The sequence below is a fragment of the Polyodon spathula genome, chromosome 14, assembly GCF_017654505.1.
Source record: "Polyodon spathula isolate WHYD16114869_AA chromosome 14, ASM1765450v1, whole genome shotgun sequence".
In the NCBI taxonomy this organism is placed as follows: domain Eukaryota; kingdom Metazoa; phylum Chordata; class Actinopteri; order Acipenseriformes; family Polyodontidae; genus Polyodon; species Polyodon spathula.
In genome coordinates this window covers 28,034,842-28,059,201 of record NC_054547.1, presented here as the reverse complement: position 1 = coordinate 28,059,201, position 24,360 = coordinate 28,034,842, and the positions used below count along the sequence as shown (strand labels likewise).

The following is a 24,360-nucleotide window of genomic DNA, read 5'->3' as shown; positions in this document are numbered from 1 at the left end:
AGATCTGTTCAGCCTTGGCCTTTAGAAACAGAACCAGATAAAGGCAGGTCGAGAAAAAAATATCTGAGCAACAGAACACATAGCCACTGATTTCAAGCACCCTAAAATTATATGGGAAAAGAGTACTTATTCTTTAACACCATTACTGATGACCCCACATATTATTTTCCCTGATGTCTGTTTACTTAAAATATAAAAAATGCTACTTTTTCATTTTAATTTTTTTATTTATTTTTTATTACAGGCAATGGGAATATATGTACAATATTAAAACCCTTCAGTGAGTACAACATATGCTAACATTATTGTCATAATGTTATTGTAAGTTAATTAATCAAAATTCATTCATTAAACATTAAGCAATTGGCGAGGAAACGTTAACTGCATCAGATCAAAAGATACTGAACTAGTACGGCTTCAAGTTTACGACCTGAAGCATATGCATCTAAAAAAAAAAAAAACACAAAAAAAAAAAATTTCTATATCAACTATATAAAGTTGTATGTTTTTATTGTAAAGATAAATACAAGAAATAAAACGTTAATTAGAGTCCACAGTGTTTTAGAAGCAATCAGATAGTGGGTCAATTGCTGAGATACTGAACACAGTGTAGTACAGATTATCTATATTATACAAGCAGGTACAAGCAAGTCTCTGTTGGTTTGTGCCCTGAATGTTGGTCTGCCTTACTTTTTGAGACTGTTGCTCTTGAATGAAAACACACTCCAGACTTCAGCATTCTCTTTCCCAGGCCCCCAAATGTTTTGGCCCTGTGAACCATTGCATCTGCATCCTTGGCTCCCCAGTCTTCCAGAATGTAATGAGCAGCAGCCCCACCTCCACCTAGACTGCTACAGTAGTTATCCACCTCTACCCCACTTGAGAGTCCAGACTGACTGTCATAATGCAGGTAGTCAGCTGCGAGATCCGCTAGACTTGACCCAAGTCCAGAAAGACAGTCTGTGGAAAATGTCAGCTGTTGGTTCGGGAAGGCCAAGCCAAACCGGCTCAGTGCTTGTTTGGACCTGCCTTGGCTGTGCAGAAGTTGGTGCCATGGATTCCCTGGGCTCCCCTTGCTGTGACTGGAGGAGGAAACCTCTAAAACGGACATCCATTTCTGCTTCTCATGTATCCTGGGCATCTCATGCTCCAGGATGTTTTGGGATTCACTCTGAGAAAGTGGTTTGCCTCCGCAAACCCCTACAGAATCAAGGTTTCTCTCAGAGCTTGACCAGTGACTGTCCCCAGATAGCCTTGCTTTCTGTCTCTTCTGAAAGTTGGGAAAAAAATTCTGAATGCCTTTTCTGTGTCCATTGTTAAACTCAGCCTGGCTTTTGCTTTCTGCTGATAAAGATCCACTGCTTCAGCTGGAAGAATAAATGGTCCTGCTAGAATTGTGCCATCCATCCAAGCACTTTTGGGAATTGCTGGACCCTTGGCTACTTCTGTTTGCCTGGGTCTTGACCAGAGAGAAAGAGGAAAGTTGTTTGCGCATCTTCCAGTCATGGATAGAATTAGAACCAGATTTGACAGAAGTGTCTCCAACTGCTTTGATTGAAGACAATGAGATACTCTTGTGGTGAGCAGACAATTGTTCTTTCTGTTGCTTTCGGACATCAGCACTCAAGCAAGCTGCTGCAGATTGGCATCGATACCTTCGAACCAGCTTAGAGATGTACTTGTCCACTTTGCACTTCTTTGAGAAATGGGTCGGCTCCTTGCGAAGGCAGCTTGAAACAAAACTTTTTGCAGGTACAGAATCGGACATCAAACTTGGTCTGGTAGGTGTTTGTTCCATAGATTGCTCTACAGGAGCAGCAGTTTTGAAAGTGGTGCTGTCTTCACTAAGGTCTTCTCTGGAGGAACTCTGCAATGGTGACTGACTGCCACCAGCAGTGCTGTACAGTGGACTCTGTAGTGCAACAGCATGTAGCGGGCTGGGGTAGTGATAGACCTCTCTGGTATTTTGAGATATCAAATCGGTTGTTCTCTTCATTTGGGAAGTTGTGGGTGGAGGGAAGACACAATCTGAGTGCTCATTGGCTGGAGTAAGTTTTTAGGCTCACTTTAAAGTTCAACCCTACATTTCACCCTTTGATTTTCTCTTTGATGCTATCAAATTAATTGAAGTGGATTCGGTACAAACTAATTGCAATCCTGCAATACAGGTAACTAGCTATACAGTACCGTAACTGTTAAATGGTTCCTCAAGATAAAAGCGTTTTGCTGATTGTAGCCTATTCTATAATACGTAGCCCAATGTACATATACTACAACCTACATTGTATTTAACTAAACGAAGAAGCCAGCATCGCTGCTATCAAAATCTAATTTTGCACAATCACACACATACAGTACACAACCTTCCTAGCTGTATGTGCTATGACATAGTGTAGTAGGAGAGACTGTATTTTCAGCACCAAAACATTGGAATTGACCCCCAGTGCATTTGAGAGAACGAAATATTACCAAAGGGAATATTTTAAGAAATATATTTTAAAGCATGTGAACGTTGACTGTATCTAATTGTACACGTGTCACGAATGTTAAGTGAGCGTTGATTCTTAATCCAGTTTGAATAACATGTTCTGTAAAATGTAACGAAAATATCATTATTATTCAACTGGAATATGTTTGAAAATAAATAAGTGTAGCCTACTCATTACCTGTATTGCGAAATGTCTTCGATTTTAAAAATACGTGTTGTAGATACTGTTAAAATTGAAATGATCGGCGTACATTGCGAATTGTGTAAGTTATCCAAATAAGGAAGTGTGTGGACAAATCTAACTTTAATGTGTCCACCTGTAATTCTGTTTAGATGAACGTAAATCGTAACGTATAAATCCTATCGATAAATGTTATTAATCCTAGTTTATTGTAATTGTTTTAGAATATACTATGGACAAACAAAAAACATTACCGGTAAGTGTTGTAAAAATAATATTAATCAATTCAAAATAAATAAACTGTAAAACGTATTTAGCTATAACTGATGTAAAAGTTACAATGCTCCTTTTGACTAATTCTATACTGCATAATAATTGCAACTAATAAGTAATTAATTACATTCAAATGGAGAAGTCAGAATCAGTGAATGGATAATATTATATAGTATTCATTTTTAATATGAGACTGTACTTAACTAAAACATGTTTTCTATTTATTATAGAATATAGATAATTCAATGGCTGTTTCCCTCGTTCTGCAATGACTAATTCAATTGAGTAATTCAGCGCCTCCTGCATACAGAATAACGGGGTTAAGTGAGAACCAGTATAACTGTAATCCTGTTTATTTTATCAGAAACCTGCAGCCTAGTTACTGTTGCTACAACAGGTAGCACCCTTTACAAAACCAACAAGTTTGACCCGTTTAGTTAGTTACTAGCTAAATAGTCAATTAATGAGGTTCCCATTTTTTATTTAGTTTTTACGTCTCTCATCGATTTATCGCCATCTTGGATGTTGATTGGGACAAATGAGAAACTAATTGCCACTGCAGTAACACAGCATTGTAACAACAGATCCGATGAAAGCGCAAAATAAATTATATTCATTTGAATTGCACATGAGAGTATCGTTTAAGGGTGAAACTTCAGGATACTGGATGCAAACAACTGGATACACATCTTCAGACAATCACCATAGTAATTACGATGCAGGAATCCAGTGGACTGTAATTTGGTTAATTTGTACATTTGCAACATACTAAACCATTAACTTGTTTTGTGTATGTGTGCATTTTAATTTTTTTAAAACTTTTTTTGTCTTCTGGTGTAACATTACATGCATGTAATTTTGTCGGTTAAAAATGTAACGTAACAGTATATATAATCGTGGTCGCTTTACCAAACCATATATATTACCAAGCATTGCATTTGTTTCTTTTAAACTCGCCTAAAGTGCTTATTTTGACTGTTTGCGAATATATAGAAGAATGCAAGTTATCTAAATAAACATGATAGCTTAACTATACATGTGTTTAAAATATGTTTTAAGATGTTTAATTCTAAAACATGCGTTAACTATAGAATATAAAAGGGCCACTGGGCGTTTATAGAAATGTATAGATTCTAAATCTATCTAGCTTTTAAACAGAACCATGGTGGGTTACGTTTGAAACCCTTATTAGCTGGTGTTCTAAGTAGGCAGCATCGAAATATGGAGTAATAAATGTTTTCTTTTTCTTAAAACCAGTTTGCCACTTACTCAAAAATAGCATCTCAGGTAAATAGATCGATTATACTATGATTCAAGTCATCATATCAAGTCTATATATAGATATATATATATATATATTATATATATATATATATATATATATATATATATATATGTGTACACACTTGCTGTGTGTGTATGTGTATATATATATATATATATATATATATATATATATATATATATATATATATATATATTATATATATATATTTCAATAATTCAATATAGTAACAATGAAAGTCCCAAATGTTAGCTAAACTTAACATCGATTTTGACTCAAAAATATTATATAATTACATAATTACACCTATGATACATCTGTTTTTGCAAGCTTGTTTTAAGTTTATAAAACCGTGCACTAGACCTTCAATCAAAAGACAGGACTTTTCAGCGGAGATGTTCACCCTTTGATGTGGAAAGTTTACATAATTTAGATGGAATTATATTGGGTACAAACCAAGTACCATGCTAGTCACATAAATGTAAACACCAGTACATAAATGGCATAATTTTAAAACCTTAAGGGCTAATGAAGGATTTTGTGAATTATAGTTCTTTTCACAGGATGGTGTACGAGAATGCAAGCGTTTAACACACCCTATTCAGCATGTATTTTGTAAATTTACAATACTGGCCAGTGTCTTAGGGTTACACCTCTATATTTGTAACGAATACATGGGCAAAATTTCATGAAATTCAGGTGACTGTTGCCAAGGTACAGCTTCACCTTACCAATCACAAGCCATAACTCATGAATTGGTTACCACTGCATGCTTGTGCTAACATGTCCATACCCACTTCCACCTTAACAGGCTATTATCTGCAAGCGGTTCGATTGGTTTGTCTGCTTATTTGGGTTTGAACTATGCACTCTGAGGTCTGGAGGGGATAATAAAAGATAGAGAAGTTGTATATAGTGCACAAACCTTTATTCAATAAATTAATTGAACTGTACAAATATAAATGGTGCAGTCACTTATTACACATTTATATAGGCTTAGCGGCTGTTAGCACTTCACTCTTCAGTCTCAGATTCCTCGTCATCCTGGCTGATCTGGAAGTAGCGCAGCTCGTAACTCTCCTTGTCTGAAGACACCACTCGCAGCCAGTCTCGCAGGTTGTTCTTCTTAAGGTACTTTTTGGTGAGGTACTTTAGGTACCTGAAACATATTAGATACAGCTTATTCACCAATTATATATAATTTAAAGCCATAACTAGTGACGTATTGTTTTTGTGCTCTTTGGCAAATTTAACACAAAGGTTTAACTTTCAAGACTTCTTGCTATTAAAATGCACACAACCAGTGTTGTACCACCACAACTGCAATAGATGTGCCCATCATCAAGATTTTTTCCTCATAAAAAGCTACGCACTCAACATCTGAGGACAAAACAGTCACTGTACAAGATGTCCATAATGTGGAAGGTAAGGTTGAAACTGACAAATTAAAAGGAATCAGCCAGATTTTACATCAGTCACGTTTAATAGGGTTGGCACTGTTATATTACTTCCATTCCTAATCTTACCTCTTGGAGAACTGCTTTTCCGATGTGACGTTGATCTTGTTCTTCAGACGGGCAATCTGAACTACACTGCCCAGGTTTCCAGTCTTGCCATTTACCTTGACCTTCTCCTTAAGAAACGTCTCCTATTTAAATAGAACAGATCACAGAACACTAGGGAATTGGGGCCCTAGGCTATTGAACTAGGGAAGAGAACCCTAGTCACGAAGGACAGTTAGAGATGCACTTCTGCAACTGGAAAGCAAACAAACCATTCCTGACCTTAGCAATCTTTTAAACTATTCTGTATTCCATAGCTTTAAAAATACTGCTTATATTTAGGTACGCACACAACAGTGTGAACCAACCCTCACGTCACAATTCGTTTTGTCACAAAGCTTCAAATGTTTTCTGACAATAGACGGCATAAACTAAGACAACTACTGAAATACAGCACAAGGGCTGATTCCCCTATGGTACACGTGTATGGTCAATTTCTGTCACACAATTTAACTTACAAAGTTTCCAGAGTCAAGGATGCCATCTTCCACAGGGTGAGTGAGGTCAAGAGAAAACTTCCATGTACTCTTTTTTTTGTCTTTCCTGACAACGGTTGGTCGTTTCTGTTGAAATGCAAACCACACTACCAGTTAGAAAGCAAATTTACTTTTAATAGGCAACTTCCCACGCCAATTTTATTTTCAGTAAAAAATAAATCAAATAAATTATGAGAACGCCTTTGCAATGGGTCCACAACTATGGACATGAAACAATGTGTTAAATATATCAAATGACTTGTGTATTGTATATAATATTTACTCTAAAGGATATGTTTTTCGTGTGAAACATTAATTGTGACTACCTGCCTACAATGCGACTGTGACTCGATAAAGAAATACCCAACACATAGACACACATCGGTTTCAACAGAAAGGCAATCAAAAATGTCAGCTGCTCTGACCGAGAGTCCCTAGTATCTGTCCTAGTACACGTGTAAAGTATAATTTTACCAGCTCAGTTTATCTTTAACCAAATTTTGCATTCTTAAATAACTTTCTTTATACTCTATATACGTTAATACACTGTTATATGTTGGAAGGTTGGTGTGACAACACGTTTACTTAATATTAAAACTGTAAGAATTTTAAATTGTTTAAACAAACCGATACTCACCGGCGCCATATTGAGTTAGAGAGCCTAAAAAGGAAGTGAGGTCACATGTGCCGGGGCTTTGTGGTTGGCGTGACGTCATGAGGGTGGAGCAGGGATGTCTTACAAAAGAGTAGATTGCAAAACTTGTTGCATGCTATGGGTGGAACAGAAAGCAGCAGGTAGCATTAGTAAGGGTTTTTGTATGGCATTCAACATTGAAAGAACACATAAATTGAATTGGAGCGCATGAGAATGGTTATGTTTGGGATGTAGTGCAAAGGAAACTAACATCTGATGGTTGAATGTGTTAGATATAGGGAGTTGAGAGAAGATATGTGAAAAGAAATTAGGGCTTTTAATATTTCTTTTTTTTTTTTTCTAAATGGTATAGGTGATGCAAGTAAAAAGGAAACAAATATTATTGGATGTACTGGAAAATATGTTAGAAGAGCCGGAAGATATACAAATATTTAAGTTTAATAGCGAAATCTGAACAGTAGGTGGCGACAATACGTTTTGACAGAAACTTGGTGGCCATTATCTAAGCGGAAGAAGAACATGTGTTAAGAGTAAACAAATTCAATGTAAACTAGAGAGAAACGAAGTACGGAAGACTTGTTATTCTTAAACTTTCTTCTGTTTCGTTTCAAAATGACACTTTTCAAAACCAGTATCATTTGAGATAATACTATTATGTAGTGTGAATAAAGAGCTCTCGGCGGCATGCATGTGTTACATTTTAAATTTGAAGTGCAAGTATACAAATGCTTGGGAGGAGACCGGAATGTTCTGTTATTACTGCAGTGCCTCAAAAGTACAAGCTGTTGAAAGCTTTAGATCACATTGAAGTACAGTACACTTAAACTTCGAATCCACTGTAAAAAAAAAAAAAAAAAAAAAAAAAAAAAAAAAAAAAAGGTGATAGTCTACACAGTAAAAATTCATCAAGTGGTCTCAATATAACCACTGTGAATACAGTTTACCCCTCTCACCTACCCTCACCATTAATTAATAAAATAACCAGGCTCAACTCTGCAAAATCTAAAAACATGATTTTAAAATAATGTAGAATTAATCGACCAATTATGTGGATTAAAACAGTTTACACACACATTACATATGTATATGTGTGTGTGTGTGTATGTGTGTGTGTGTGTGTATATATATGTATATATATATATATATATATATATATATATATATATATATATATATATATATATATATATATATATATATATAGTGTAGCGTGCACGTGCACAGGGGGAGGCAGCAATAGGGCTGGTAGGTGACATAAGCCCGACATACGTTCTTTGCAAAGGATCCAACTCTTTTGTACAGCGGTATCGGCTCTATACTTTAGTGCGAGAGGTCCCGGGTTCGCGCCAGCCGTCTGTCTCCATGTAGATTGCCTCGCCATGTGTGATACGCCTGCCTGCGCACCATGCTGCAATAGTTTTGTAACCTTTGATATCGCTACTATTACCTGTGTGGTATACCATGTGTACTAGCCATAATCCATGGAATAATCCAGCTTCAAGGTATGTGGGATGACAATATTTACTTATGTGGCTGTGATGTGCTAGCCAACATTATAAAGACAACCCGTATAGGGTGGTTTCATAATAGCTCCCACAGAAAAACAAGCTAAATCTAACAGTTATCTAACGTCTCACTGCATGTAGCATTTTCAGGACAAGTACCACAACAACTGTGCCTCTATGCTAAATCAGAACAAAGCGGTCCATATTCGTCAGCGTTACCGCTGTACAGTATTTGCAATTTGTTTGTGAAATAAAAAAACACCAAGGCCAAAATTGTTTATATAGATTTGTAATATTAAAATCTTACCAAAACATTTCATATGTACATCGTGAGGCAATTAAACAGAAAGGGTCAATTTGCACTGTGCTTTGGGAAAGTAAAACTGGTACTGTATGCTTTATGAACACGTAATGAACTTACAGTTATACATTAGTGTTAGAGAGGCACTAACAGGAAAAACTGCACTATTAACACACAATGGACATTTTGTGATTTCAGTAATAAAACACCAACAAAATATTTCTGAATAAAATCATTTTGACATACTCTATAGCTCCATGCCAGGTTTGGGCAACTGACTGTCTGTCTATCTGCCTACCTTCACAAACATTTTGGCGAGTGCCACTGAATACTGAAACCTTAAACAATCTTAAAGAAAACACTGTACACTAACACCACCCTCCAAGTCAAGTCAAGCAGCTTGGTTTGCTTATTGGAAAAACACATTACCCTTGATGCTCCTGTCTGCTTGGCTGCTGTGTAGGACCACTAACTGCAACCCACTTGCCTGTCCATTTCCATCTAGGCTGAACTGAAAACTGCGGTTGCTCCAAATGGATGGAGTCAATTGATTATACTGTATATTGTTTTACTTTTCAACATTTTCCAGAAAATTAGGAGAGCATTCACCCATTACACAAAATCATATTTTAATGTTTTTTTTTTTTTTTTTTTTTTTTTAAACAAAGAAATATTCTAATGCACAACAAGCTTGCATTTTTAATGAAAATAATGTTGGCTCTTTCGATATAGCAGTAAAGTATACCGTTTAAGGGACTTGAGAGTTTGAAAAGACGGCAAGGACAACGGGGAGTCTTGTTGGGACAAAAGGGCTTTGGTTTCAGCACTATAAATCTGAATTAACAAGCTAAAATAAACACTTCCATAAACTGTACCTGTCGTATACTTACGGTCACTAGTTAATTCTTGCATGCAGTTTTTAAAGAAACCAATATTATAAAAATGTGTCAGTTAGGGGAAGCAGACAACTGTACCTAAAAGTAAGGAACACAACCTGAGAACTTTCTCTAACCTACTTTTATAAAATGAAAATAACATCTGAGGCATAAGCAGCCACCTATCTTAAACACTCTTGTATGGAGAAAAAATAATTAGACTCTTATATCCTAAGAGACATGTTCAACTGTATAGATTTCCTTATTAGAAATCATGCTTTAAATAAAACAAAATAATAATTACATTAATGCCGTTCTCCACGAATACAATTTTCAACAATGCACGAGACAACGCTTAGGGCAAAATAAAGTGCATGGAATATTCTGAAATCTGGCATTTTGATTGGTTGAGAGTGGCTTCAAGATTTAAAAATAGTTTTAGCATTTCAAGCACTACTTCCCACTTTGGTAGAGGTCTCCTAACCTACTAGAGTGCACACTAGTGTACTGTAACCTTGCCATCTTCTCTGGAGATGACATCACACACACAGGCAGAGTATGGGGTAGGAACTCCCTATTGTGAATATCCAAGCAGTGTAAATAATCCCTGACAGCAGCTATCAGGTCGCTGCTGTGTTGTCTAATGCTGGACTGTATCAAAAGATATCAGGTGCCTTGGGGGCTCACAGTTATGTTGCATGCGTGCTCTGAATGGAAGCCCAACAATGCATCAGACCACATTACGTACGCCTGGAAACTGATTGGAGCTTGCCAGAGAGGAAACTCAGGAAGGTTTAGCTGGAGCAAATAACAAGTGACAGAAGCATACTGTACAGACAAACACATACATACATACATACATACATATACCCCCAGATCCTGTTACACTCAATGCTCAGTATAGAATGTCCTAACCAAATATTTATCAGACTCTCACTTAATAAATGGTGCTAAAGAATGTCTGTACCTTCACAATAAGGTAAGCAGTTCTCTAGGTTTATAAACCTTCAAAGTGAGACGTGCGAGTGACACATTTTAAAACATATTTGTTATTTATATAAATAAATACACAATTTTTAAAATTTGTGATGATGTTGAAATTTGATTATTTACAACGGTCAAGAGGATTGCAAAGAGAAGCAGAGCAGTCCTGTCCTCCAAAATGTGAAACAAGACAACACTCTTGCACCATGGACTGGTTACATTCTGTAACCTTGTGAACTGCATCACTTAACCACTGTTGTATCAATTTAGCTATTCTGCATTCAATGAATAGCTTTACTTATCAGTGTTCTTATATATTGCTATTGTTACGCTATGTTATTGGGGTAATTTGAAAGTACTATACTCCTCTGGTCATGCTTTGGGGTTGCTAGTATAATTTTAACATTATTATGATAGTAAAAGATAAGCACACATAAGTATAGTATCATACAAACACATTGCATAAGTTGCACTAAAACGTCTCCAAAAGGAACTACTGTGTATTCTGAACAATGTTTTTATATATTGGTGGTTAAAGGAGTGTAACCAATGAGATTTTCTTGCTTCTTGTTAGGATTAGCAACATTCTCAGTGTTCCCCTAATTATTGCATAGGATCTTCTAGTATTATGCAGATTTTTCAAACACCTCGACAGCACTATAGATTAAAAAATGAAGACTACTGCCTCTCTTCCATTATTACAGTTCCTCGTTTACAACGATATTTTAATTGCGGCATTACTCCCAACAACCACTGACTGTATTGTATTATATATCCCAGATTTCCAAACCCTGCTTGGCTTGACAGGGTATGTAACTTTTTCAGGATACACTGCATCTTCTTCCTATGCTCTACCCCTTAATGTTAAATAAAACAATCGTGCACACCACAGGTCTAAAAAACAAACAAACAAACAAACAAAAAAACCACAACCAAATAAAAAAGAAGCTAACACATCCAAAAAGCTGAAACAGGAAACAATCATGTGGGAGAGCAGATAAAGATCGTGAATATTGCTGATCATAAAAGCTGAATGAAATACATTTGTGAATATAGTACTACACTAGCACAATCAGCCAGCTCCTGATTATTGCAGTTATATCGTAGTAGTAAGAATTGCTACTGTAATGTTGTATGATGAAACAGGTTGAAAATTTCCCATGCCAAGTTTAGCTTTGCTGTGATATTTCTCATGATATAATAATGTGGGAAGAACTATTTAGATATGCGTCTGTGGCCATGATGAACTGGGTTATCACTGAAGTGGAAGGACCAAGAAACAATTAGTAAGGCTCTAGTACATTAAGGTAGTAACAAAAAAATGAAATAAAGTAGCTCATTTATGAAGTAAGAATTCAAGCCCGTTCTGAAAAACTTCCATTGAGCTCTGATGATCATGCAACACACATTGAACATCTTCATCCCCCAGTGCATTTACATCAACCCAAAAGAATCCTTCCTCACACAGCCTTATTAGCCTTAACTTAGACATCTCACTGATGAAGGAATTGGCTGAATCATAATAACAGAATTATAGGTCAACTTGGTATGGTTATGGAATGGAATATTAGACCTCAACTAAAATATTCACTATGTATCATTTTCTGATTGAGTCAGCATATCCTGGTGACTTTTTAAAACTTTGAAGTTTATGGCACCACTATAGCCCTCAGAAGAAACATGTCTAAACTTTAACGGCTGGTTTCACAGACCCTGATTGGCACTAATCCTGAATTACCTCTCCTTGAACTTATGGTAGGTGATCTAACATTCATGATAATCAGGGTCTTTGAAACTGGATGCAAGTACATCAGGCACAACTTGAGTGTAACCCATTAAACTGCCCCCCCCTGCAACACTGTGCTCCTAGTGGATGTTAGAAATACTACATACAAATACCTGGGAAAAAGATCACAGATACACACTGTTATTTTTGATATATTGATGTTCTTTAGACATGCTTCTGAGAGCTTTAATAAGGCTCTGGGGTGCTGTAATCATTTGTTTTAAACCAAAAAAGTCACCAGGAAGATCTAAATCAGGAAATAATACAAAGTGAATCTAACCAACAAGAAAAACACATTAGTTACGAGAACTCTGACATGTTCTGCTCGTGTTAAGCCGCCCTTTAATTAAGTCATTTATAGTGTAACCCTGCAGGGAAAAAAATTGCAGTAGGCACTAAAAAGATGGAGTGAACATGTTTTTTTTTTTTTTAAGGGTACAATGACCAGTTAAATTGCCTGCCAACTTATTGCTGCACATAAATCCCTTCTCAGTCATTGCACATTCTGGGCCTTTTGCCAGTTTTGGTTAGAATCTAATGAGCGGAATGAGGAGTCAATGTTGACCGGTACACAGAAACTCCCCCAGTTCAGTTCAGTTTGCCTTCCTTTTAGGGTGTGACAGAAATGGCAGCAGATTGTTCCCAGCGAAGCTCTTAATATGCGTTTGCTTTCTGAACAGGAGCCTAAGGATGGGCAACAGATTTCATCGGGTGTTTTCACAGATTGCTAACCTGGGAAATCACAGGGTAGCACTCCATGAGGACGTCTTTCAGTAACACGACATTAAGAAAAAGTTTGAGAACTATAGAGGCTCGTCCCTTCATACCCCTGCTAAGGAAATGCCATGGTTTTGTTTTTTTCTAATGTTTCTAGTGTTTTGCACGCTACTGCTTCACCTGGCAAGCTATTGTATGTATTTATTACTCTATTTTTAAATTACCATTTCCTACCTTCTCATACATAAACAAACAACATAGTATGCATACTGGCAACAAAAACTACATTTAACTACTACAGTACTGATCCTGTTTTATGACAAGTCTTACTTATTAGCAGGGATGCTAATCTGATTGATGCAGAATATTGGAGATTGGAGTCAGATTTTCTAACTTGTTGGATAATTAATTTCTTTACAAATAACCAAAAAAAAGCAGTTTGTTTGGTAACATAAATTAGCACTAGTGAAGTAGCTTTACATTTACATAAGCATACGTGTCCAATTTACTGCTTCCACTGGACAGAAGTTAAGATACCAGGCTTTCCTGTTGAAAAAAAATGTGCAAGTTTCTCAATAAATACACTTTGTATTCATAGATAATTAAGATCACCTGGTTAGATATACTGTGGTTATCAGCTTTTAATTTTAATTGCAGGTTTTATTATTGTTAGCATCCCTACTTATTACACATAACATCCTCAGGGCAATGTGACATTACAACCCACATAAGTAAAAGCCACTGGGTCTTCTTTTTGACACATGCTCTTATTGTTAACATTCATTATGAAAGCTAATTGAGTGTTTCCCCTCAATAGGTTGTTTGCTTTGTAATGTTCAGAATAAACACTTCCCTTGACAGATATGTGGGAGGGCCAGGCTATTGTTCCATGTTTGCTCTAATAAATCAGATCTCAAGCAAGGGTTTAAAGGTTTGAATCATGGCTTTAAAATAAAATTTCTTAGCCTTAATTAGCTGTCCTTTTCACTACTCCCTTTTCATGGTTAAGAAAACATTCTAATTCATTTTCTTAACTCTTAACTAGAAAGAGAATCGTGCAGTGTTGCAATAAAAAGCATCAAGTTAGCATTTATAGGAAACACTGAAGTATTTTTAAATCTGTATGAGGCACTAAAATACACTGCATTTATGTGACCATATGAAGTAACACAATGGATGTGCAAAATGCTTTTATATGCAGGATTTAAAACCATCTCTCTATGGGCTAGTTTCACAGACCCCGATTAGCGTTAATCCTACCTAATGTTACCTTAGCTAAGGTAGTCCAAGATTAGTGCTAATTGGAGTCTGTGAAACCAGCCATTTGAGTCCTATATATATATATATATATATATATATATATATATATATATATATATATATATATATATATATATATATATATATATATGTATATATATATATATATATATATATATATATATATATATATATATATATATATATAAAGCGAAGAACCACCATCTAAATCATAGTACTTGCAGATAAATTGGTGTTTGTTTTATAAATTCAGATAAAATGGAGGGAAACTGTTTCTAACTCCTATATTCTGCTCACAAACAAATAAATTAACTTCCAACAACCTCTATTAATAAAAGCAGTATTATTTTAAAGTACAGTAACATGCTACTTAATAAACTTGGTACAGTGCTCCACATCTCTAAGGCGACACTTTGTTATAAGGTGGTATTGTAATGGATCCCATTTGCCTCATAATACCATAACAGTAGAACTTTCATACTAAAAGCAGAGACTGAGAGCATAGTAGTAGTAAATCTATATCCACTATCTATACATGTAAAAATGTATGATGCAAGGTAGAGTGACCTTGGATAGCCTTAGTAAGTTTCATCATAATTGGATAAGTAGTTCTCTAGATATCCGTAACACAAGTGTGAGACTGTTACAGACTGATGGACACACAGCCTCAATTGGACAAGAGGCTCCCTGGATATATAAAGCTCTAATATTGGATATACTACCTCCGCATCATGAGGAACATACATCCCCAGCGAGGGAAAGAAAAAAACAGGGCAAAGCTGACTGTGAACAAATCTGACTGCACATTTATCATCTAAAAAACCTAGGCTTGGATGTCAGCACATAAAGCAAAAGCTGGCAAGAATAGTGTCTCAAACAGCAACAAAACCTTGAGGCTGCATTTAGCCTGGAGTGCTAGTTTAGTAGAAACAAGCTTACTAAGAAGAAATTTGCCAGCAGAACCATTTAGTACTTTTTATAACACAATTCCCGTAAGTAGACTTTGGTTAGCACAAGAAGCCTCTAACAGAAATTATGAAAATGATTACAGTACTGTATACAAACACACATTCAATGTATTTCCACAAGAAAGGTTTGTTTTAAGCATGTAGGTATTCAAGGTATTTTATTGACTGCCTCATTGTTAGGAACAAAAACACTGCTGGTAATATTTTTTCATATTTTACTGAATCATTCTAGTTGCCATTAATTAACACGTTTTAATAGTTTGAATATGTGAGATGCAGATAAAAGTATTTAACTGCACTTCTTTCCACCAAGTTGTTTTTTCAGACTATAATCCATACAGTTAAAAGCTGACCACCACTTGAAACGAGAAGCAGGGTGACTGGAAAAGATGTAAACGTCATACACACTGGGACCTTTACTAGTTACAACACAGATTTCCAGGCTTATTCATACACATTCTGTACAACTTGAGGTAGATACAGCTTGCTCAATGCCTGTATTAGGTGTGTTTATTGTGCTTATAGATGGACATCATTCAGATGTCCCAATCCTCTTCAATTGTTACTTCCTTTAAAGACATGCCGCCACATGTGGTCTTTAAATTCACATTGTAGTTGCAGTAAAGGATACATAGCACAAGATATTGCCCACATTGTTTCCTGAAGGTTAGTCTCCTGGAATTATCTATAATTAACTATAAAATAATTTCCAATTTAAGATGTTCTAATGTTAAGTATCTTAAGAGTCCATCAGCATTATGTGAAAGAGGAGTCACTTGTATCACAAATTGAAGTTAGATAATTCATTTTATAATGTATTTAACGTGCACTATATGTAAAATTATTAAACATGGATGTATACCACAGCAAAACACCAAGTTTATTTTAACTCCACGGTGTTGTATTATTGTAGCAAAAAAATGTGCATACCTGCATTGTTGCTTTATACACTAAACCTTTATTGCTCCAGCACATTTACTTGCAACCACATAAGACTAAAAGGTTAACAAATCTTTGAGATTCCAGTGAACTGGAAACCACTTAAATACATCAATAATGTGTTCAGAAAAAATATTAGTGTACGGACAAGTTATATAAGCACTCTTATGCAGAATACTGGATCAGTATCTTAGATGTGTTACTTGGAATAGATGCATTTAGAATTTTTTACCAGAACTGTTTTAGAACACACACGCAAATTATTAGTAGGATACACCCCTGCCATGGCCGAAGAACCATCATACCAAAAAAGTAGACTACTGTAATCAACTGTAAAAAACATTAGGGAATATTCACGATCAGCAACATACATACCTACCAAGGTTAATACTAAAGAAAGTGTCTTAACTATTGGATAAGACATTCTCTATGTATATAAAGTGTGAAATGCATACACGTGTAAAAAAAAAATACTGCTAAACCTGAAACAAGAAAATGAGTGACATGGTTTTAGACAGCCCTCAGTCCATAAATGACTCATACCAAACATTTCTAAAGTAAGTCAACTTAATTAGCAATAATTCCAGCTTTATTGGATAAGCACTATTTTAAGGTGCTTCACATACTAGTTTTGTATTGCAACAACATATAACACCAAAGTATCCTGTGTCAATTACACCCTACATAATAGGCTAGTGACTGAAGTGTTCCCAAATGTTACATAACCACTGTTCATTTACGAGACTGTACAAACATGCACTAATCAACGCTACAACTATGCCTCATTATGGGTATTTTCAGAATAATTTATTTCTGGCTCACATTTATAGTGCCAAATAGTTTTATTTGTAAAATGAAGGGTCCTTATATACTCAGCTACCTTTGACTAATATTTAAAAATGACCCAGGTCTACTATATGAATACACAAATCTAACAAAGTTTCATGTGTGATTTTCACTATTCTGCAAAATTGACATTAAACCCCTAATCAGGCTTGTGCATTTATCTATCATCCAGGGATGTTGATAGTTATACAGAAAGTAAAGTACAACCACTCCAGTCTAGTGATTCATGAGCTCCAGGAGCCAAGTCACACAAAAAAGTTTTTTTTTTTTTACAATACATAAGATAAACTTGTCACAATTTTCCACCAGAATGACAAACGTCCTAAAAAGAAATGTAAGTTTATTACAGTACTATTGTTTTTTGGGGTTTTTTTTTTGCAAAAACTGGTGAAATACATGAACATTCATTTGACTCCTAACTTAAATAGCCCCTGCACCCCAAATAACTGAATTACCAAATAAGATTGCCAATACAAAAATACTAGCTAAATAGAAACATTTATTTGTTTTGATCAAGTTTTCACTTTATTCCACCCCTTGGGGTGTTTTAACAAATGGAGTGGTTCTAGACATAATGCAAGTAAATGGAACACGTGTCAGGTTCATGAATGCCCCCCTCCCAGTTTTTTTTTTTTTTTTTTTTTTTTAATACATACAGTAACTCAAAATAATCAGTTGTTATCTAAGTACAATAACTATACCACAAGAGAGTAAAGAACTGTATTGCCTCAGCATCTAGTTTAGAGTTTTCAAAATATATTTGTTAATTCCATATAGACACTCAATTTTGGATACTCGCACCACCAGTTGGTGGATGGCATGCTGGAGGCACACACACAACTTTATGTAGGCCATTAGAAATTGTAGTTAAATATTTAATTTAACCAATCTGTCAGATCAGTTTGTTAACACAGGCAGAACAAGCCCATCCCCAAAGCCCATTTGCAAAGCATACCCTTACAGTGGAGAAAAGGAATCATCTCATTACATGCTAAACCAAATCTGAAAAACACTGCCAAATTTGCAGATTGCAAGAAAAACAGTGAACCTTGTTCCAATGTAGAGAATGCTGTTCTAATACAGTGTATAAAAAATCTGTCAAATTTCAAACGAATCCTTTTTATTACTTTTAGGACATTAACAACTGGTTTCAGAGGTTAGCACTAATCTTTGACTTCCTAGGCATGGTACCTTTGGTATGATAGTCCAAGATTATAGCTAGTCAGTCTGTGAAACTATCCTTAAGAGGCCTTTGTCAGTTATAGCATAAAATACTCTAACGTACCAGTAAAGTCATTACCCTAAACATATCAGTTTCCCTATAGTTTACACTAAACAAAATGTGTCAATGTAAATTCATTGAGGGTAATAAGTTTTACTGGACCATCCAGTTTAGGCACATTTGATAATCTGAACTTTAAAAAACTCAAAATACAATGGAAAAAGTTGGCCAGCTAAGTCTAGAGGAACACTTTCTTCTATTGCCTCAACAATACACTTGAAATAATAGAGAGCTTTATAATGTAAAGTGATTCTACTCCGACACCTCTTTAGCTACCAAAGTGAAATGCCGACCTGGTTCAGTCCCAGAAATTCCAGTAGGTACCTGGGTTTTCCACTTTAGCCAAACATTCAAGTTAATGTCCTGTTAGTGCATGCAAAACAAGCAGAGGGACACCAGCAAGCTCTTGCCAGACAAGAAAAAACAACTTCAGACAAGCTGCAGGGGAAGTTCTTCACTTATTTTAATATCACCGCATGACAAATACAATAAAAGAAATAAGCAACTGAACTGCATTTTTTTCTATTTTTTATTTATTTTTTTCTCCAGTCTGGTGACAAAGGCCTCAAGTGTAAAGGTTTTGCAATGTTAACACCCTTCCTCCAGTTTGAGTCCCTCTTTTACGTAAGCCATTAGGCGTCAGAACAACATTCTGAATGCCTACTTAGTTGAGACATGTACAGGCTTTGACACTTATTATGGTTGCCAATGACAGCCAACAAGTTGGTGTCTAGTACAGAGGTAATTGCACAGGGCCACCAGGTTTCACTTGGCTGCAGGTTTGAATTAAGGCAGACTGGCATTTAGAAAAATCACTGAAGTTTGTTTCTGGGATGTGAGAATTTTAGTAATACCCGGGCCTACTTTAAGTGCCATCTGGAGATCCATAGATTGGTCTTCAGTAGCATTCAGTTATGCACAATAAGCAGGGGCTACCAACATTCAATATCTTGACAACAGTATAACCTCCATTGAAAAAAAATGCTGCTGACCCTGGGCACCTGTCAGTTTTTAAAATAAAAGCTACATTACATTTTTGTAGAAGTCAAAATGCAAGATTCTCCTGAGAATATAACATTAATGAAGCTGGGGTCACAAAATTGGATCCTGTTTTTCTTTTAAACATTTTGGAATGTAAGTGGTAAGACTGACATCTTGAAAGACAAAAAAAAAAAAAGAAATCACACAATTAAAAAACCTCAGTGATTTGGCAAAACACCAATCAGCCTACAAGACAGTTCTAAAAGTCCAGCAGTGTTTTGGAAAAAGAAAAACAAATCGAGAAACAATTGAGGTTGTTTGTGAAGGCCATAGCTTTGGTGACAATTAGAACCAAAATTAATTTGTGGTAGGTCTCAGCCTGAGCAGCCAGTCTCTCTTCCTATTTACTTGGTCATAGCCTTGATGGCAACTGCAGCTTCCTCACCCATGGCTGACAGCACAGAAACCTGAAGGGAATAAAATGAAGTGAGATTTATGAACATTAGCCCACAATTACTACAATATCTCATACTTTGAGCAATTGCATATTAGGGTTGCCACATTAACATTTTAAATCTATACACAAAATGTAAATAATTGTTACACTTCAAACATGTACTTCCTGACTAACCTAGGGATCAACTAACAAAGCAAGCTACAAAATACTACATTGCTAAAGAAGTGCTCCAAATTTTGTAAGTAACTTAGAACAGTGAAACCTGTTGATAACTGGTACAAAGGGACAGCTAAGTAATGTACGGAATGGCAAATTTCACAAGTTCAGTTAAGTTTATAGAATGGTTAAAGGTGCATTATTAAACTGAAGCAGATACACAAATGTTATTTTCTTGTAAACCAAGTACAAATATCAACTGCAATCAGCTTTTTTTTTTCTTTTAGTAGTCACCAATTATTTTCTCCCAATTTAGAATATCCAATTATTTTTATGCTCAGCTCACCGCTACCACCCCTGTGTTGACTCAGGAGCGTGTGCCGTCAGCCGACCACTTCTTTTCACACTGCAGACTCACCATGCAACCACCTCAGAGCTACAGCGTCAGAGGGCAATGCAGCTCTGGGCAGCTTACAGGCATATCTGCCGGCACCCGGCCAAACTACAGGGGTCACTGGATGCACTACCCGGGAGCCCCCCCTGCAAACAGCTTTTGAGGGCATGTTTATCCATCAATACCACTTTATTTCACAGTATAACTTGCACAAAAAAACATCAAGTTAAACACTTGATGAAAGAGCCCTTATTTTGGGAAAAAAAAAAAAAAATCTTACGGTTCAGTCAATGCAGCTACACAATGAATTAACTAAATTGGCAAATAAAGCACATGGTAAAATAAAGGGAGCACAGTACTAAATAACCATTTGCATAAGTGTTTTTAAAGTTGGTCACAGCTCATTTATAATAATCTGCAGGATGCAATACAAATATTGTAAAACTGTCAAATAGCTTATATAATGATGTGGTTATAAAACACTTTACTGGCTAGCTCTCAATACACCTGTGCAATGTCCAAAAAAAAAAAAAAAACCCAAAATAAAACTGTTACCAAGATATTCAGCTTAACACATGCAAAAAAGCAGAATTCTTTAAACCTGTACACTAGCGTCAGCAAATGCATGGTTTACTTGTGCCAGATTCACAAAAAGGAGCAACTTGTGCACTAAAAGCTATAAACACAAACCACATTAATAAAGCAGGAGTAAAGGTTCCCACCACACCTTTAAACACAAAATTACAGGCACTGTATCAAAGAAACAGATAGATTATACAATACCTGCAAAATCTGAAATTCAACTTGGGCTGTTCAAAACAGTTTGGATAAGTGGTTCTCTACAAATCTTAAAACAGAGAGCCCACATGTGTTTGCCAAAGTTTTAACGGGTTAAGCTGTTCTCTCCACTACATGGTCAACTCTGACCTTGGATATATAATTAGCCTTGACTATAATTAGCACAACCCATTTAATAAGCAATAAAAACTGGTTACAAGTTTTAGAAAAATTACTGTGCTTAAACTGCGGCTGAAGTTACTTTAAAGCCAACTTCTGGTTCCAGACTTCAATTAGCCCCAATACTGGACTGGGCAGTCAATTAGTGTAAACTGTAGTCTTTGAAACTAGCCACAGAAATGTGTTGCCCTCACTCAATCAAGGTGTACAATTCTTAATATGGCATCCTTAAGGCAGCACCCTCACTCAGTAACCTATTCTTTGCACATGTATACAATTATTTAACGTGGCCAACAGCCAAATAATTACTTCTGCACTGGACCACTGTTACAGTAGACACTCCTGCTTACCAGTATCTCTTCACCGGCCTCATATTTAGATTCAATTTCTTTGCCCAGATCACTGTCTGGCAGTCTGAGATCTTCACGGACATCACCGTTATCCGTCAGCAGGGAAAGGAAGCCATCTGTAATGCCAATCAGCTGTGAAGAGGGACATTAAAAACAGGTTTTTCCAGCAGTCTCGCATACAGACAAATCAGGCATCAAAAGATTTAGCACAATTATTCCAATTGTTAAGCAGCTATGCATACCCCTGCCACTAAAAAGTCTTGTCTTCTTTAAATAAAAGGAACATCTGAGGGTTCCCATTTAATTTCCTATTCCTACAAAGCTTCCAAAAGCTTTGACTTCATATCCAAATCTGGTATATAAACAAACTGACATGCATTATCAGAAAGTCTAAGTAACTTGAGAATGCATAACCAATTCAAAGCTACAGATGTAATGTGTAGAACAGAACACACTTCTGCAAAGGTGACATCAGCTGATCTTTCAGAGAAGGGTTTGAGTGACAGGGTATAGCTTCCAAGTCATGACTGGATGAAACATCTATACCAAGCAGTTCTGCTAGTAGTATATTGGTTTCATGAAAGTAAATGAAAATCAGCTCAACGCTACAATGAATTTTATTGTTAGTCCAAAAACAGTCAATACCAATTGAATATGTATTTCTGGCAAATGACATTTAGCCCCTTGGCATGACCCTTATTCATCAACTCTGTTTTGAGCTGTACAAAGAGTCCATTTTATTGTCACTAAAAAGTGAAATGGATTCACACACACTTTGGCGCTGTTGGATTGCCGGAGGCAGGGAGTCATGGCAAATCCAAATATTGCCACAAAGCCGACCAATGCACCTTGATGCACACTGTATCCAAGTTAATGTTAACATTAAAATGGCTCATACTCTATCAAATGAACATTATGCCTCTACACCACTGGGTGGAAAAACACAGCAACGAGGGAAGCCACCATTTGACATTAATGGATCTTTGCTAAAGTCAATATTTACAATTACAGTAAAAGCAGTTGTCTTGTATTCAAGAAATAAATATTTATATTAAAAAAGTTCCAAGATAACCGACAGTCAGACTAAAAGTAAAACACATTTAGCTCACCTGATAGTCATTTCTCTTGATGTTTGGGACATCCATGTTGTGGGTGGATGGGCAGATATCTTCATACTTTTTACCAGAGAAGATGTCAATGCCAACCATGTGAACCTAAAAGAAAATACATGTAAACAAAGCAGTATAAAATGGTTAAAACTGTTATTGCTTTTCAAAAATGACAGACGTGTTCTTTTCCGTGTTTCAATTCAGAGAACCTCAAATATAGCCAATTTGCTTATACTACATTATACCATGGACTAGCAATCTGTACATTAAATCAAATGCTTGCTGACAAATCATTTAATTTTTTTTGCATTCACCAAATGTTTAAGCAATCACGGCAGGTTTCTTCTTCTCTTGAAAGCCACCTGCCAAGAGCCAAATCCACTCCTGCGACTAAATATGCAATTTTAACAAAGCAGTCTCGAGAACAGAGATTAGGAGACTGCTATCACCTTCACAGTGTTAAATTTCACAAGAAAATAGCAGTCTTATGGCAGTATGCTTAGATACGTGCACAGTACTTAAAAACAAGACTACATGGGGGAACAACAACTTTTGGTCAGTAGCATTGCCAAATGTGAATCAGATGTTTATTGCAGTACATTCTGAAATAAAACCCTGTACCTTGGCATGGCCGTGCTTGCCAGTCTTGGAGGTTGACATTTCAACAATCTTGCAGGGACGCATTTTCAGCACCACAAATCCATTCTTGCGCAGAGCACTGCACTGCATGGGATAGGTGCTGGAAGCCCCAGCATCTCCAGTGGTGAAATCAAGATCAGCATCGGCCATGATGGATAGGTTCAAGGAGCACTGCACAACAAGAGGTCAATTTGAAGTTAAGAAATATTACCTCTACATCACAGAATCTACTTAACGCATGGACACTTTAATCTTATTTGTAAGTTACATTAACCACTAAACAATCACAACTGCAGTCCTAATGCAGTGTTAAGTTGTGTAGTTTCAGAAGAAACAAGGGGGAAACATACAAATGGCTAGCGGAACTACAAGAGAGTTAATGGTTGATCAAAGATCAGACAATACTGTCTAAATCAACCGAATGCACCTGTAATAACGTGATGAACTACCTGTGGAAACAGACCGTTTTTACTCATGATTTTCCCTTGTTTCATTAAGTGTGCTACTCTGCTGCACTTACTAACTATGCAAACCCGTCACTAAAATTAAAACCTCGAGATTTGAAATTCGCTTTGATGATGACATCCACTGTCTGCAGCTACTCAGCTCAATGTTGGAACACCGGACTTTAAACTGTTGCAGTTAAGCAAGTTAAAACAGTCACCTCGTTGTCTTCTATTTCATCAGTAAGGGCTGGAGATCATGTCTTATTGAGCAGCTAAGAACTTATTGTTTTCGGTTGCACGTTATTACAATGCCTTAACATGAAGTATCAAATTATACAAACATTTTACTGAAATTGAGGTTAACGATTCTTAGATCAGTAAAACTGACATTCTTACTAAATTGTATCCTTTGATTTTCAAAGTTTGATATAGTATGTTCAATTACAGTATTTCATTACCTGAACTGT

The 24,360-nt window shown here is 36.2% G+C and overlaps 2 protein-coding genes across 2 annotated transcripts; both read right to left on the bottom strand.

The window, feature by feature from the left end:
* Positions 1 to 5,138: 5,138 nt before the first annotated feature.
* LOC121326445 (60S ribosomal protein L22-like 1) lies at positions 5,139 to 7,009 on the bottom strand. The gene is made up of 4 exons (XM_041269710.1): positions 6,903 to 7,009; positions 6,248 to 6,352; positions 5,754 to 5,875; positions 5,139 to 5,386 (listed from the first exon to the last, which is right to left on the bottom strand). Exons 1-4 carry the CDS (start codon positions 6,909 to 6,911, stop codon positions 5,242 to 5,244), a joined length of 381 nt encoding a protein of 126 aa, XP_041125644.1. The 5' UTR covers positions 6,912 to 7,009; the 3' UTR covers positions 5,139 to 5,241.
* An 11,834-nt stretch (positions 7,010 to 18,843) lies between these two features.
* LOC121326684 (eukaryotic translation initiation factor 5A-1-like) lies at positions 18,844 to 23,618 on the bottom strand. The gene is made up of 4 exons (XM_041270047.1): positions 23,430 to 23,618; positions 22,809 to 22,913; positions 21,700 to 21,831; positions 18,844 to 19,852 (listed from the first exon to the last, which is right to left on the bottom strand). Exons 1-4 carry the CDS (start codon positions 23,595 to 23,597, stop codon positions 19,790 to 19,792), a joined length of 468 nt encoding a protein of 155 aa, XP_041125981.1. The 5' UTR covers positions 23,598 to 23,618; the 3' UTR covers positions 18,844 to 19,789.
* Positions 23,619 to 24,360: the final 742 nt, after the last annotated feature.

What these genes read in the sequence shown, in the direction of transcription:
- LOC121326445 (XM_041269710.1), bottom strand. An exon ending in TCCTTGACTCTGGAAACTTT is followed by an intron (nt 5,876 to 6,247) that starts GTAAGTTAAATT and finishes CTATTTAAATAG; the next exon opens with GAGACGTTTCTTAAGGAGAA. An exon ending in GAAAAGCAGTTCTCCAAGAG is followed by an intron (nt 5,387 to 5,753) that starts GTAAGATTAGGA and finishes AATATGTTTCAG; the next exon opens with GTACCTAAAGTACCTCACCA.
- LOC121326684 (XM_041270047.1), bottom strand. Translation starts at nt 23,597, where the DNA reads ATGGCCGATGCTGATCTTGATTTCACCACTGGAGATGCTGGGGCTTCC. An exon ending in GCAAGCACGGCCATGCCAAG is followed by an intron (nt 22,914 to 23,429) that starts GTACAGGGTTTT and finishes ATTTTCTTTTAG; the next exon opens with GTTCACATGGTTGGCATTGA. An exon ending in TCAAGAGAAATGACTATCAG is followed by an intron (nt 21,832 to 22,808) that starts GTGAGCTAAATG and finishes CCCTCTTCACAG; the next exon opens with CTGATTGGCATTACAGATGG.